General features: G+C 39.3%; 1 protein-coding gene across 3 annotated transcripts in view; it reads left to right on the top strand.

Moving 5' to 3' along the window:
* Window positions 1–17,350, top strand: part of CDH8 (cadherin 8) — a 222,116-nt gene that overhangs the window by 104,507 nt on the left and 100,259 nt on the right. For all 3 annotated transcript variants that reach the window (XM_019488192.2, XM_019488191.2, XM_006270588.4), the window contains one exon: window positions 6,566–6,685. In XM_019488192.2, coding sequence (XP_019343737.1) covers window positions 6,566–6,685 — 120 coding nt within the window. The remainder of the gene's footprint in view (window positions 1–6,565; window positions 6,686–17,350) is intronic.

A 17,350-nucleotide genomic window follows, 5' to 3' on the forward strand; every position in this document is an offset into this window, starting at 1 on the left:
CCAGGGTTGACCCCTGGGGCACTTCACTTGATGCTGGCTGCCAACTAGACACGAGCCAATGATTACTACCCTTTGAGCCTGACAATCCAGCCAGTTTTCTATCCACTTTATGATCCATTCAACCAACCCATACTTCCTAAGCTCGCTTGCAAGAATGTTGTGGGAGACTGTATCAAAATCATTGCTAAAGTCAAGGTATATAATGTCCACTGCTCTTCCTGCATTCACAAAGCCTGTCATCTCATCAAAGGCGGCAATCAGGTTGGTCAGGCATGACTTTCCCTTGATGAATCCATGCTGACTGTTCCTAATCACCTTCTTCAGGTGCTTAGAAATGGATTCCTTGAGGACCTATTCCATGATTTTTGCAGGGACTGAGGTGAGGCTGACCAGACAGTAGTTTTCCAGATCTTCTTTCTTCCCTTGCTTAATGGTGGGCACTATATTTGCCCATTTCCAATCATCTGGGACCTCTCCTGATCACTTTGAGTTTTCAAAATAAGGGCCAGTGTCTCTGCAATCACATCGGCCAAATCCTTTAGCAGCTTCTGCTGCATCACATGCAGCCCCATGAACTTGTGCACATCCAGCTTTTCTAAATAGTCCCTAACTTGTTCTTTCAGCACTGTCGGCTGCTCACCTCTTCCCCAAACTGTGCTGCCAGGTGCAGTAGTCTGGGCACTGACCTTGACTATGAAGACTGAGATAAAAAGGGCATTGAGCACTTCAGCCTTTTCCACATCACATGTTACTAGGCTGCCTCCCCTGTTCAGTAAGGGACCTGCACTTTCCCTGATCTTCCTGTTGTGGTAGAGATGCTTGTAGAAACCCTTCTTGTTATCCTTCATGCCCCTTGCTAACTGCAGCTCCAGTTGCACTTTGGCCTTCCTGATTTCATCCCTGCATGCCAAAGCAATGCTTTTATACTCTTCCTTAGTTGTTTGTCCAAGTTTCCACTTATAAGCTTCTTTTTTGTGTTTTAGCTCACTGAAGATTTCCCTGCTAAGCCAATCTGGTTTTCTGCCCTACTTGCTAGTCTTCCTGTGCATTGGGATGATTTGTTCCTGCTCTGCCAGTAAGCTTTCTTTAAAATACAACCAGCTCTCCCGGACTGCTTTCCCCCTCAGACTGGCCTCCCAACGGATCCTGCCCATCAGTTCCCTGAGTGAATTGAAGTCTGATTTTCTGAAGTCCAGAGTCCTTACTCTGTTGCTCTCCATCCTTCCTTTCCTTAGGATCCTGCTGCCTAAGTTGCCATCCACTTCTACATTTCTCACCAATCCTTTCCTGTTTGTGAGCAGCAGATGATGAGCATGGCCCCTAGTTAGCTTCTCTAATACTTGTACTAGGAAGTTGTTATTCTGGGAATACCTGGATACACGATTCCATGCATCGTGAATTTAATATAACCCCCCCCCCATTTTCTTTGTATGAATTAAATATACTGCATTCATCTTGACACATTTAAAACTTTAAAAAAATGAAAAAGAAAAGAGTAAGTTCCTTCAGCTTCAAGGCAGCGATAATTTACATGTCAAGAAGTTATACAGGTTTTTATGAGATTATTGCAGTGTTATTCAATAAAAAATAGTTACCATGACAACAACTGTCATGCTACCTGTGAGATTATAGAAAAGAAGGATAGTCAGGCAAAGGCTTCATTTTGGGAAGAACACTTCTCTGACCTAGTGAATGCAAACAACATGTTGTTTTGACCATCAGTGACTGTACAGCTATCATCAGCCAGACTAAAATTCTAGTTGCAGATTTTTAGTGTTTTTTTTTTTTTTAAGTGCATTAAATCTCATAAGAAAACTTAACAGTTGGTAAATAATAGCAAGTTTTTTTAATGCAAAAATATTGTTAGTGCTCTGCCAAATCAGTGATTGGTTCTCCAAAAGCAACTGGAGATTTCAGCATGCCAGGGTTTGGGGATGGGCAAGAGTAAAGAGTATGTAAGGAAAGGAAAAAAGAAAAAAAAGCAACCTCTCCTCCCCATCCCCCAAACTCCCAGAGAAACTAAGAAAGCATAGTCCCACCAGACTAAAATACAGTCACATTTCTTTACTTTCACCAGCCATTACAATATTTCAACAAAATGGTTGCTTCATTGAATATGGATTCATGTAAATTTAAGATGCTGACTATGTCTTCTGTCCTCCAGGACATACAAGTTTTATTTTTTTCCAATACACACATTTCACTGCCACACCAGAATCTTTGTTTTTCTACTCCCCGTGGCAGCATGTGCATTTTTCTTTCTGACTAATGTGAAGAATCTGTATCCTGACTTGCACATAAAAAGCATAGCCAAAACAGCAGAATGACATTACCCGAGCGCACACATCTTATTTTTATGAAGGCTTTTAATCTTAGTTTGTCAGCAAACACAGGCTTTCTTACCTACCCATAGAAAAAATACTTTTATTGTTAATTATGTCTCTAGTTGTTAGCATGTTGCAAGGGGAAACTATGAAACCTGACATTAACAGAGTGAAACAATCAGCGATGGTTAATAGTTAAATCACATTAGAAGTGTTCATTAATTAAAATCTGTTGAACCTCTTTGCAGTCCATATTTAATCATGGTGTCATTAGCATTGCAGAAATGTGTCTTGGGAAAGATGCAGAAAGTTTTAAAATGAACATGCTTAAATTTGCCCGCAGATCTATCTAGAAGTGTATTTGTGTTATAAGGCAGCACCAGGTACATACACACAAAAAGAAGGGAAACAACCATTATGTTGTTGAACTGGATTATATCAAACTTCTATATTATTGTAATTAGGACAACAGTGAGTTGGACTACAATACTGGCTTTCTTGTAAAAATGGCATCATTTCAAATTTATATTCTCTGGCTAAATGAGTTTGTTGTAACACTGACAAAGAAACAAACACATGCCAAAGGCCGTCAAAATTACAGACAAACAGACAGCCTTGGTTGCTTATTTTCTGGATAGAATTTGGGACACTTTCAAAAGACAAGCAGGTAATGATTGCTTTTCTATGCAACCTTGGGGTTTTCGTAATGTAGAATGTTCTTTTTTTAAATGAAAAAAAAAATTGACAGGCATGCATCTGTGGTATATGAAGACAGATTTACTTAGTTATATTTAGTGTAAAATTGCAATAAGGAACTGCTGTTTCAAAGTTCAGAGCCCAAGGTCATGATCTGAGACCTAAGGAGTCTGAAAGATCACATATCAGAGCAGCACTAGCCTCAGGGGCTGCTACAGCCCCCTGTCCGCAAGGATTTACTAGTCCTCCAGGAAGTTCCTTTATGCCCAAACACGGATTAATACATGAGAGTGAAGCAGGTTGCAGGCTCTGTCAGCATCCTGCTTTCCCCTGTGCAGTGGAACTGTCCTGGCTCTGATGTAGGCAGAATACTCTGCAGCCGTAGCAGAACAAGGGATTTTTTTTTCCTTTAAGCACGTACATTCCCAGTTAGTGTCAATTTGAGCTACATATGTGCATGTGGCATAGTTCGCAGCTGCCACAGCCTGAATGTAGGCAGAGTTTGGAAGAAAGATTAAGGAAAACACGACTATTATTTGTACAGAAAATTTAAACTGCTGTGACATTCATTTCATTAGTGGAAATAACTCTTTGTGCCCTGATTGTTTACATCTGCTGTAAATAATTTTCCACACTAAAAGTGGACGGGAGTGGGATGTTAAATATGCCTAAAACAGAGGTAATCTTGAAATTCAGAGAATGGCAAACTGTTAATCGAGGAGGCTGTAACATGGAGAATGGAATTGGGGACTTTGAACTTATTTTATCTTTCCCATTAGTACAATCTCTCTCTCCCTCTATCATGGTCCTTTTCCCCTTCTATAGACTGTGTAAATAAGGCCTGGCACAAAATGGGTGCTTTTGATGGATTGATTGATTGATTTTAACCCAAGAAATTTAGGGCTCTCTGTTAACAGGGGAAGTGGTGACATTACTGTATCACAAGAAAAAGGAGTCAGAATTCTCTGCTGCAGAATAGTGAAGCAAATTTTAAAACCTGATTGATTTTTGTTATGGCATATTCAGCTTTAATGCCTAGCGAACACTTGGGATAAAGGATGCCTTTATCAAAAATTCAACATCCCCATCATCTAGTTAAGCTGTGTGAGCTCAGAATAGATATTTCTGGAGTCCTTGAGAAGTCCTAAGGTGAAACAAGGACAGAGTCGACTTGACGTCCCAAATATTTCGAACTGCCCAACAACAACAAAAAAAAACTTTTTTAAACAAAGAAAAAGCCTTTCAGTCCAGATCAAAATGAGCATAATGCATTCTCAAATATGTCCACAGTTTTTGTTGTTAGAGCTATAGGTGCAGAGGAATATCGTGAGCCTAGAAAGGAACCATCACTAGGTTAGAAGCCCGGCGAGAGTTTCAGCTGTTCTGTGAATGAGCTGTATCTTCTCCCTTCCCGTGTGCACCTTCTGCTGTGCTGAGCACACCCCTGCTGTTTGAGCAGGTTACAAAACACACATTTCACAGCTACTGCCACTCCCCAAAGTGACTGAAAACATCTCTGCTGCTATTTTAACTAGAAACAAATTGAGGTACGCACTAATCTCTGTCTCTTTCCACATTGTCACACAGCAGCTGGGAAATGTGTGGCATGCAACCTGTTGGGAGGGTGGCGCCCTGCGAGAGGGGAGGACCAGATTGTTTGACAGCTTGCATCCTGCACGATGGCAAGGCTGACAGGTTCTTGCTAGCATTTGAATGATAAAAAGCAAGCCAATTCCAGATTTAGATATGTGCTAAATGCAAATAGTGAGAGGGTGGCAGGCTCTTGCTTCTGTGGGTTCAGCATATTGCAGACATACCAGAAGCCTGTTGCATTCCTCCATCACATCCTCCCTGTGTGCCATCCTCCTATCGTCTGCCATTTTAGAGAGTCCCTCTCCATCCTCTTGCAAGGTTCTCTGTGTGTCCTCAGCTCCTTCCCATCAGTGTTATTTCTTTCCCCTGGCACCCATGTCATTTGAGATTTAAATCATATTGTCATTAGGGAGTTTTTGGCTCTCTAGGAAGTTACAGAGATTGAAGAAGCTGCTGGGTTCCCAGTTACCAAGGACTCCCATTCCCCCTTTTCTTGTTTTTCCAATTTTCACCAAAATCAATTTTCTTTAGCTTTCAACTCCCATCTCCACAACCCTTCCCACAGCCTTCACTGCCCAGGACTCTCAAGCATCCTAAAACCCATCTAGCTGTTTCTCTCCCCTTCCTTCCTCATACCATCCCCATATCTAAATATCCCCAGACAGGCCTCACCTTTCTCCCAGGCCCCCCTACCATCCATACAGAGAGGCAGTGAATGGTAGCCTCCTTCTACCTATGCTAGCATTACCCCTGCTATATTACAACCCCAACTCTCACCCCAGCTATTACATGAGACAAAGTGTGCAGGCCAGAAGCCTACGTGTTATAGGTGATGTAAAATCATCACAAAGATGCAAACATACACAGAGCTGCACAAAACTTGGCAGCTACATGCCTCCCTCACATGTGGCAAGGACAGGAAGTGAAGGATGGGGAAAAGGTGAAAGGAGTCCCTCTACTCTTACACTCCTATTTAACAGACAGGTATAATTTGGGTTTAACAGCACAATGAGGTAAGGAGGCAATAGTAATAGACTTGGAGCAGGGTTCATGTTTGATGGGTGCTGTAATTCTTTCCCCTTCCATACATGTTCCAGCTCACTGGAAACATAATTCAGGGTTAAACCTTGCCCCAGCTCCATTTCTCTCCTTTACTAGATATTGTTTTTATCGTGTATGCATTAGCTTAATTAGCATCATCAGCATATTTTTAAGTTTTCCAAAAGTCTATGCCAAAAGTAATGGAGCCTGCTTAAATTTCATTTGGTGCGCCTTGCTCACAATCAGAAGCCACAGTGTAATCTAAAAAATGCAATGAATAATTTCTTAGCCTTTTGCTTGCTTTCTTGGACAAGCTACCGAAAAAATATATACCAGCGACTGGACAGTAAACCCCCCTCAGTGATAGAGACTCATTTCAGAGACAGTAGTCAGTGCTCTGTCCACATCAAGCCATCACTGTTGCTGGAAGCCAAGGAAAGGAAGAAAATCCCTTTTTATTATTCCTTTTCTATGCAGCCACTGTAACTTAGGTTCTTTCAAATGTGCTTTTTTTCAAAACTTAAATGCAACATATTATATTGTATTATTAACCTTGTATTTTATATCCCTTTGATATGATTCCTTTGCAAATGCTTGAAGTCTACATGGATCTAACAAGAAGCTTTAAAATGCATTCTACAAAGGAACCTTAAATAATACAGCTACTTAAAAGGTTTTTCTTTACATAGGACTTTGGTGTGGTGGCATATTTCTTTTTGAAGGAGAATGTTTTGACTGTGTTCACTAAATATTATAAGGCATGATTGATGACTTTTTCCCCTTTTATTAATATCTCCTACCTCAAATATTTCTGCATAACTTCAAGCAAATAGATTTTTTAAATAAAGAAATGCACATATCTGTGGGAAAACCTGAAATGTTAATTAAATATGTATGTATTTTTTAACTAGGTACCTTTGTTACTAAAGTAACAGCTACAGATGCAGATGATCCAGTTTATGGAAACAGTGCAAAGCTGGTTTATAGCATTTTGGAAGGACAGCCTTATTTTTCAATTGAACCACACACAGGTGGGTGACCTGAATTATGAATCTCTAGGTTATATTTACATAAGCAAAAGTGGTGCTTGCATATGTCACTCAAGCAAAGTTAAAGATGGTGCATAAGTAGGTGTTTGCTGGCATTAGTCTGTTTGTAATTCACAAGTATCTGACTCATTTCCCATCATGGTTTGATGTTGCAAAAGTAAAAAAAAACAACCCTATGATAGTGAGTGACACTGACAGTAAAACGAAGGCCAGTGCTGCAAGTTACTGAAGTAAAATTCAAGGTTATGTGAGTGCTGTATGGCTAACAACTACCTAGAGGCTGCAGAATTTGTCCTGAAGATTTGACTGAATACTGTGTAATTTTCAGTAACAGAGAATTGTACCATTGCTGGGTAAAGACTGTGGAGTTAGCTTTGTTTTAATTAGTCTACTTTGTGTTTCATGTTAAGAAATATTTTGACTTTTGTTTTATCTGAGGGATCCAGAAAGGGAAAGAATATTCTACTGAGTTGTGATATAATGTTTTATTAGCATGAATATTCAGTCACTCGAGAAAGCACCATGAATGTGTGTTTGATATGCAGGTCGTCTCAAACAATTGCTAATAAAGCCAAATTCTCATTGTTTATTTTGCATTTCTCACATTTACAGCAGAGCTATTTAGATCTGTTCTAGATACATTTTTTTTTGGCAATTTGATATTATTTTTCATATAGTTATTTGCTAATGCAGGCTGATTTTAGTTAATTCAATTGTGCTAGTCTCAGAAGAAGAAAAATATATCTAATTTTAGAAGACCCTCAAATGACCTGAATAACTTTGCTGCTTAAGGGTAGACCATACGTATCACACCTTGTGCATAATAAGAAATCTTCCAAGCACACCACAGAAGGTCTGGACAGGAAAAAAAAAAAAAATTAAATTATGCTCAATTAAAATGAATCAGAGTTCATCTCAACTAACAGTTTTGCTTGGCTTCAGATAGTTTGCCTTAGGAAAAATCATTTTTATTTCATCAACTATGTCAAAATGTAAAGGCATCTGTGGATCCATACTATTCTATATGCAATTGCTGTATATTAAGAATACCCTAATAATGTTGGTTTTTTTTGGGGGGGGGGGGGGGGGGGGGGTTGAAAAAGAGATCAAAAGCAGCCATGGTTCTAGAAATCGCCTCATGTGAATCTCAACTCTATGAAAAAAAATCTGAGCATAATGTAATAAAATAACAGCTGCGAGAATGCTATGAGTGACATAGGGGAGAGTCTGTCTTCTCAGGAAAAAGTTTTCTTATCCAAGCTAAAGATCACACCTGTAACATCAAGCAACAGCATATACAGGAGCAAATTCCTAACTGTGCTGAATCCCGTTCAGGATCTTAGGATATATGGCTTGGTTTTTTATTATACCTTTCAAACTTCAGATATTACAAATTATTGTATATAGTAAGACTTGAGTTAGATACATTGGTAACGCGTTGAATTTGACATTTGGTCTAAGGTCTGCCTCAGACATCAGAATCTTTTTAGGAAGACAAATAAGTTTACAGGACTCCAAGAAGGAATATATCAGGAATAAGAGAATGAAATGAAGAAAAAAGAAAACTTAATCTGAATATCATGGAAAAAAACAATGAGATCTATAAGGCAGTGAAATCATTACCCAAGGGAAACAGTGGAATTCCCAAGGCTGGAAATATTTGACATCAAACTGAACAAAGTACTAAACGTCACACAACAAAACTGCATAAGTGAGAAGATGGATATCACTAGGTGATTTAAGTGAAAAGATGGAAATCATTAGATGATTTAACTTCATACAACAGTACTGCATAAGTGAGAGGATGGATATCATTAGATGATTTAATGGGCCTTTCCCATCACCAATGTCTTATTTTCCAAGGAACAGCTCACAGCACACATTCCTATCCTTTAGCATTTCTCAACAGCTTTCACACACAAGCTTTATCCTGGGAAAAGACAGCCCATTACTTTTATTCAAGATGATCTTCATGGCACATATCCCAAACCGGAAAATTTGTGAATTTGCCTTAGGTTTATTTCCTTTAAAATTTTGCTTAACGTAGTAAAATGAGAATTTATCAGCCAAGAAACCAGGGTTTTATGGTCATAAAAGCTAGTGAAAATTCTGAGACTCTTTTTGTGAATCTGCAAATGATGATTTCTCTCCTGTTCCACTACCATTAAGTTTTCATCTTAATTTTCCGTTATCAAAAATTCAGTGAGCAGCAGCATTAAAAAAAATGGTAAATTATTTTTTTTCTAAAATGCAATTGAAAACCCTGCCACAAACCCTTAGAAGCAGTGTTTAGTTCTTCAATTTACTGCGGACCCAAGGAGTGTAGCTTCTCTTCTATCCCCAGTCTGGTTCCTGGTTCTCTCCTCTCTCCAGAGCTGTGTGTGGTATATGTGGTACAGCTTACATGACCCTTTATATGAGCACAGCTATGTTGGCTGGTATGTTAGGGGTAGAGTCATAATCCCATCCTTTCCGTTCCTACTTTCTGCCTACCACTGTGATAAGTGGAGCCCCACAGACTCTATTCTACCCTCCATACTTCTACCTATGAAGGGATTGCCAGGACATGGGAGTTGAGAGGCCCATTTTTAAATGGGGCTTGAGATTTCAGATAATCCCGCGTATTATTTTCATTGCTTTATATTTGTAATATTGCAGGATTTACTATAGATAGGGTTATTAAGGTAGATCCTCACTCCCATAGGGAAACCATGAATGCTAAATCATACAAACACCACCAGTGTACTCCTATAAAAGAGAGAAATGCTCTGTTTATTTGCAAATCAAAATGGTGTGGGTCTATACAAACTACAGAGTTCCCATTACACAAGAACTGTAAAGGTTAAATCAGCAGTCTGCCGGCTGGACCTGAAGTTGTTCTAAGGAGCAGAATTGCCTTTAGAAATTGGTGAAGAAATATGCTGCAGATTTTCTTGTAATCTGAGTATTTGGGAGCAATAGGTATGATAATATCATTTACATACCATGGGCAATTTTATGGGCTGTTACATGAAGTCTTAGAAAGCCAATAGTAATATATCAACTATAGCTACAATTCTGAGCCGTTTGTGGCATTGTAAATTTCACCTTCCTGAGGTAGTGATGCATAAAACATGCAAATGACCGAATCTCTGGAGTTCAGTAGCTTTACAATTTGAATAGTATTGCTGTTAACAAGAACAGGTGGAGTGGGGGGCGCATATTAACAAAGATAAGATTCCTGTGTCTTTAAAGGAGAAAGCAGAATAAAAGTAGACAGTCAGGTTATTTCTCCAACCCTAGCAATGCGAGCAATCATAACTAGTCATTTCCCCATAAAACAAATTACCAAACAGGTTTGGCAAAGGTACTGTTAATCCTGTGCATGAGAATCTGTATGGTAGTTTCTTTCTTTCTTTCTTTTTTTTTTTAACTCCTGGGACGTGCTTGAATATCATAATGGGCAACCATATTGACTTAGCTGAGTGGGTTAGACTAGGGTTTTGTCTAAAAAAGAAGCAAATTTGAAGGTAATCCTGCAAAAGGAGACAATGCTTCAAGCAGAGTAATGCTTTTCTACATTTTCTCCATGATTATATTTAAACTCATCCATGTTAAACGCAAAATCTTTCAAGTATGTTTGAAGTAGTGCAGACACGAAACGGATATCATTTCTCCTATGCTGTTTTCCAGATAAAAAAACATTCTTTTACTGATGAACAAACATATATGCAAGTGCAGGTGCTGTAAAAGTGTGTGTGTGTGTGTGTGTGTGTGTGTGTGTGTGTATCTACATATGTATGCACACACATATTTTGTACACACGTGTGTATACAAAAATATATGTGTGTGTGTATATATATGTACACATACACAAAAATGTGTGTATGTGTGTGCGCATATGTATATGTATGTGCATATATATGTGTGTGTGTGTGTGTATACACACACACACACACACACACACACACACATATGGCCAGATTCATGCCTGTGTAAATAACAGTTATAGTAATGTAGTTGTTCCTCTTCTGTTCAGGTTTAATTCTGGATAAGCATTACCTTGATTTGTACTTCTTTTACAATGGTCCTTACAGCCTATGGCTGTGGCAGAAGAACAGAATTGCCAGAAACGTCCCTAGTCACATCTCCTCCTACCACTTCACTGGCCAGCCCACTCCCTGGAATTCATTCTGCACTGGCTGGACCTTGGTATAAAAATGATATGGCGCTACAAGACCTGGCTCTGTGTATGTGAAGCCTGTTGTACCACAAGGTTCCCCTAAGCGGAGTCTTACCCCTGTTAGTTACACCCACCTATCTGTCACAAACAAATTTCAGGATCTCAGACCATTGGTTGAGACTTTGATATCCCTTTTTATTTTGTCTGTTGGAGCACTTCCATACTGATGGATGTGCAGGCATAACTAGTGGCAGATGACCCATGTCATTTTCCATTACCTTGCATTAAAAAAATGCAGACACGTGCAGTATTTTGTTCAGTTACAAATTTGCAAATGTTGCTATATAGGTGTATGCCCATGATAGAAAGCAATCTAGGGATTCTTTTTCCATTAAATGTCATTTTTATGGTTTGGGGAGAGCACCTTTTTTCAGTTATGGATGTAATTCTTCCCTCTTTTTCCACCATCTTCTAGAGATGTGTTTTAACACAGCTGCTAGTTCATTAGTTTGGGAAAAAATATTAAAACAAAGATGGAAATTATGTTTGACAGGTCAGACTTACACAGTTATGAAACCAAATTAATGATGTAACTCATATTGGACTAAATAAAAGTTACCTCCAAAAATCATGACTGTTATGTGTCAAACCAATATGGAGATACAGCTTAATTTTTCCAGATTAGTTGCTTGTAAATTGGAGTTCTAAAATTATTTGTAAAGGTGTGCAAATTGCATCTATTCTTCAATAATTTACAGGCTCTTGGTTGCACTGATTTTTTCCTCTAGGGTTCCAAGTTGTAGCTCAAAAACAGTATTCATTTTTTCAGTTTTACCAATGATATTAAATCCTATCAGTCAGTTTTACAATATGATTATCATAATGGAGTATAATCTGAAGTGACACCATGTTCCACAATATTGAGATGGCAGAAGAAATATATTTTCAACTCTGACTTATTTACATTTCATATGAACTTACTGAAATAAGGTCACTCCTACACCATCTTTGAAACATAGTTACATGAATGAGGCAAAGTAAGTCATCCCCTTCATATAGCAGAAGACACTGTGTTGTTCAAACAAAACCCTTAAATTATGTTTATAAAGCAATAAAAGTTTTAAAAGAATATTAAAAGCTGCTGCCATGGAAATGGTCACAGAATGTCATGGTCAGAGCTTGATTGAATAAAACATTTTCAAAATACAACTCAGGAGATTTAGAGAGTTGAGAATGCTTCCTGTGGGGGCATGCATGTATAGGTCAGTAGCTTGAATTTAGCTCTGATTATTAGTGAGTGAATGTCATTTCCACTCTGGAGCTGGTCGGTATGAAACTAATGTAGTTTGTATTAGAGGGGGGCTCATATGAAAACACAGTTTTGGCAATTAACACTCATGCTGGAAGTCTCAGCAGAGGACCTAAGATATGAAGGCTATGTTATATTCCCAGTATATGTGCTGAAAAATACCTTGCTGAATGAAAAATGCCTTTGATTTCAGTAAGCAAATGAAGGACTGAATTCAAGTCAGCTGATATGAATGGGAGTGCCTGCTGGGTTAGCATAAATTGACCTCATCAGGATAAATTTCCTGGTTGGATTTAAGGCTATAGGCTAGGCACTGCATAGACCCTTCTCTAGTCCTCCTCTTCTCTTGAAGCTAGCTCACTGGATGGCTGAAAAGGGGAGATGTATGGGGCCGGAAGGAAGGGTAGAAACCAACAAGTGTGCATTTCTGTGAGAAGGATGTTGCCCTGGAAGAATGGTCCCTCCTCAATGCAGAGAGCTAGAAGCCTAGACCTCTGTTCCTAATGAGAAACTCACCCAGTGTAGTGAGAAAGGTATAGCCTGGTAGCTAGAGCTGATGACTGACAGCCCAGAGATCCAGGCTCGGGTCCCGTCTAGGCAAAAGGAGTTTAGATCCTGACTCTCCTATTTCCCTAGCAAGTGCCCTAACTACTAAGCTAAAAGCTGCGCATCTCCTCTTCTGTTTTACTTCTTGCAGGTGTGCACACTGGGCAATCCTAGTTCACCATAGAAGGAATAGTATCCAGAACTCCATGTAAGTGTCAAAAACTGCAGTTATAGGGACATACAGATGTTACAATTGGATTGACCTAACGGCCCCCTGATCCCAGCAAGCCCCCTCCATGGAACTGCCAGCCCCCGCATGATCCTGCCCACCCCTCTCCCACCCTGAGTTATTTGCATCAGGCTCCCTGCACAGCTCCTGGCACCAGCCAGTGGCTACACACTGCTTCCAGTCTACCATTACACGGTTTAAAGTAAGCCACACAATTTTTGTGGAAACACACACAGAGTATTTTTGGGTCAGGTCAGAAGAAGCTTTTATTTAAAAGAAACTATAGCTGTAGGGGGAGTTTCAAAGTGACATGGATTTTTTAAGCACTTGGAAGGGGTCCCCCCCCAAGAGCAAAATCAGGAGGCTTATATATTTTTTAACAGTCGCTTATAACTCACATGATCATATAGTGAAATTAGCATGAAAAGCGGCTATAATATTACTTCATTATTTCTTTGCTGTAATCAGGATGGGAATTATGGGGGAGGTGGGGTTAGTTCACAAACCTCCTTCTTGCACCTAGAAATCTACTTTGTACATACTTTTTTTTTTTTACCTTCAAGGCCGTGGTGAGTGAAGCAGTTGCAGAAGAGTTACAAAGAACAAACACTTGTCTTTATCTGTTCTACTGTACAGAGCCAGCAATTTTATACAAAGCGGTTATGTCATCTTATAACTAAAATAATCAAAGTTTAAGGCATATATTTTTTTTGATTCCACACAATCATAGGCCAGATGCAGCAAATGTTTGTACACACCCTATGTGGCTACCTCTGTTTAACTGAGGCGTGTGAAGGCTAAGATTTGACCCCATATCCCTCCCTCCCTGAGATACTTGGTGGTTTTCAAGCTGGGGCATGTAAATAAGTATGCAAATTTAATGTGTGAAAACTGCCTACAGATAATCAGGCCTGACTTGTATTTCAGCACCTTATGATTCTTTGCTCTTTTACTTCCCTCCTCCCATTCTGCCTTGCTGCTTGGAATCTAGTACAACCAAAAACAAATAAACTATAATCACAAACAGCATAAATTATAGCTCTCCGAAACTGCAGATGTTTCTGACAATTTATTTCTCCTGTCAAGCTTGAAAATCACCCAATTTATTAATAATGTTACATTATATAGTCATACTTAAATGCCCTGAGAATCCTGCATGCAGATATAAGTTCCTTCATTATAAAAAGGCTATTGAAAGCCTAGAAAAAGTTCAAAGCAGGGCAGCTGAGGTGAGACCCACTAAAGAATGCAACATGTCATGTGAGTTTGATTGAACTTAATTTGTATAAAGTGTATAAAAGGTGATTAAGGAAGGATATGAAATCACAGTACAAATATTTGAGAGGTGTTAATAAGAGAGAGGGGAAGGGACGGTTTCTGTAATTATGCCTGATAAAATGGCAAGGTAACACTCTCAGAATAGACAGAGAGATGGAAAAATTGAGGTTTGATACAAGAAACAATCTGCAACAAAGAGGGAAGTGCAATGAACTGTCTGGGAGGGGAGATGAGAAATGTTCAATATAGGCTTTCTGAATACTTCAAATTAACCAGCGGGATTTGTGTAGAGCAGGGGCGGGCAATTATTTTGGGCAGAGAGCCGCGTACTGAGTTTTGGCAAGCCATCAAGGGCTGCATGACAGGCAGTCCAGGGCAGATAAATATTAATTTTCTAAAATTTTTAGGGGCCCCGCGGGCCGGATAGAATGGCCTGGTGGGCTGCATCCAGCCCCCGGGCCACATTTTGCCCAGCCCTGGTGTAGAGAGAGGACTTGTTCACAGCATGGATTGAGCTACCAGCTGTGTAGTACTGCTACCGAATACCACAGGTTTAAATTTTGCCTTTAAACAAATTATTAGAATAGCTCTTGTGGTGGGGCATTCTGGACCAAATCTGTTCCCACCACAAAATACAAGCACAGCTCAATCACATGCTCATTGATCTGTGTTACCACAAGTGACAGTAATAATGAAGGTCCAGTAGGACAGGCTACAAGGGAACGTACTCAAGATCTCTGGGGAGCTTACACTTGTGGCTGGCATGCTCTATAGTGACACCTTAATTTTGCTGCATGGAAATACATTCAGCAGTTGCACAGGGTTAACAGCTGCTGAAAACATGGGATTTCCACCTATGCAACTGAGAGCAGAATTTGACCTCTTAGTTTTCAGAAAAGTAGAAACTGACCCACTCCTTTCAATAAGGCATGTAAAGCGTGAAGCCCATTGCCAACAATTTCAGTATTACTACACATACAGTGGTACAAACTGGTCATTTTAGAAGATTGCAGAAGACTGTAACCTAAACGTAGGGCCATTGAGTAGTGGAGAAGAGTATAACACAATTTTTCACCTCTCAGTATCAGTGTTCCTGGAATAAATGTCTTACAAGATTTATTTTTTTTTAGTCTTTGAATCAGCCATGGGGAGAGAGCTAGTAGAGATGTCTGTTATGAGTCTAACACTGATTATTTTCCACATCGTCTTTCCAGTTCTTGTTCATTGAAGGGAAAAATCACAGTTGCACTGATCATAATTATATTGTTGTCAGTACAGAGTACCTTTGTTGAAATCTATAGGGTATTAGATTAAAATGGGGCAGCTAAAGTTTGGCTGTGGCTACACGTACCATAGGTTTTTCGGTCTGACAATGCTAGATTCAGTGCTGAAGATGCACTTGCACTCCTACATTTTCAAAGCTACCATGCCATTTTTCCTACATTGTATACTAAGCTCTCTTTATCCTTAGGAGATGTGCTAGGGTATTTATAAGGCTAACTGTCCTCCTTAGCAGATCCTGGAAGTTGTCTTGGTGATGACCCAGTAGGGAGAGAATTTTGTAGAGAGATTTCTAGTGCAAAAGACCTGAGGCTCCATCCTGCAGTCCTTGCTTTTGTTCAGGACTCTAAAGGACAACTCTTCTGCTTAAGGGCTGAAAGACTGAAGCCATCAGCAGCAGTAAAAGAGCTGTCTTTTCATATTAATAAGAGCAGGATTTAACCTCTTTGGAGATGTTTGAAAACATATTAGATGATTTGTAGTTGGAAAAGCAGAATGACTTATGATCAAGAGGGACTTGAATATGAAGGTTTCTGCCTCTCAAATATGTGTTATAATACTGCTACTAATAATAACTATTATTGTTGTTGTTGTTGTGTTGGTATTTAGATTATTATTAGTACCATAAGTCATACTACTCAAATTTCGGGTTGATATCTCAGTGCTACTAGGTTTGTTTGGTCCACGGTATTTTCCAGACTTGAAGGAAGAAGCTCTGTGTTGTTTTTTTTTAATTTACCTTGGTGTCCTACTTAATTTTGTTTGGTAGATTTGCTTTGATAAATAGAATTGGGGATAAACCAGAAATGTAAAGCAGGGTCTGGAAAGCCTGGTCACATCCAGAAAACTTGATTCAGATCCCTCTTTCAGGAACTAGGAAAGGCCAATTCCAGCCTCTGGTGCTGAGAAACAAAACTTAGGAATGGGTCCTCTTTGCCTGCATTAAAGGCCCTCCAATTTGTAGTTCCAGCAGAAAGAACTATTAGCAGGGACTAGATGTTCTTTAATTAGCAGTACCTACAGAAATGCACTGCAGAAGAAGTACCTGTTACACCCATGAAACCTTGGCTCATGTGAGGCTTCTCTCCCAGGAAAGAGCAGTGGACTGATATAGAGTATTACAAGAATGAGAGATTTATATGATTTGCATTTAGATATAGATGGGTGTAAGGATTTGGATAGGTCAGCTGAGGTCTGCCTGAGCCTAGAAGAGCCATCCATCTGGGTTTGGTTGGTTAAAATTCATCCTCTTCCACAGCCAATAGTACATATGGGACTGATATAACCAGCTTTTATATCTATGCCTCTGTGACCTCCCCAGCTCAAACAATAAGGTATCCATTGACAGCTAGCTTGATGGCAGCCTCCTTTGGAATAATTCCTTAGTAAAGCCAGAATTTACATCTCTGAACCAGTGGCAAGATGCTATCTACTCTGCTACCATTCTCCAGACACATGATAAAAATACAAATTTTAAGTTGGCAGCTTTCAGATCCCAACCTTGACTGTCTGTAGTTTCTATAATTACAGAGAAAGCCCTATGTTAAGAAAATACTAAGTTTTCCAAGTCAATCACTGCAAAGTTAGAAAATGTCAGAATTACGGTCACTTATACAAATGTGTTCCCACTCCTCCCTATCAAGTGTATGTATGCATTATAATACAGTTTTTAATTACATGAGCACATACTATATTTTTCAACAGGAGGTCTGCTTTATTCAAAGCACAGATGGTGCCTTGTCTTTCTTCTTGTGATATCCAGGACAATTACAATTATGCTAAGCAGTATTAGAAATAAAATGTAATCCTGAGGAATCAGGGTTTAGAATCACAGAAATGAAA

This window comes from Alligator mississippiensis, chromosome 10 (genome assembly GCF_030867095.1).
Source record: "Alligator mississippiensis isolate rAllMis1 chromosome 10, rAllMis1, whole genome shotgun sequence".
Taxonomy (NCBI): domain Eukaryota; kingdom Metazoa; phylum Chordata; order Crocodylia; family Alligatoridae; genus Alligator; species Alligator mississippiensis.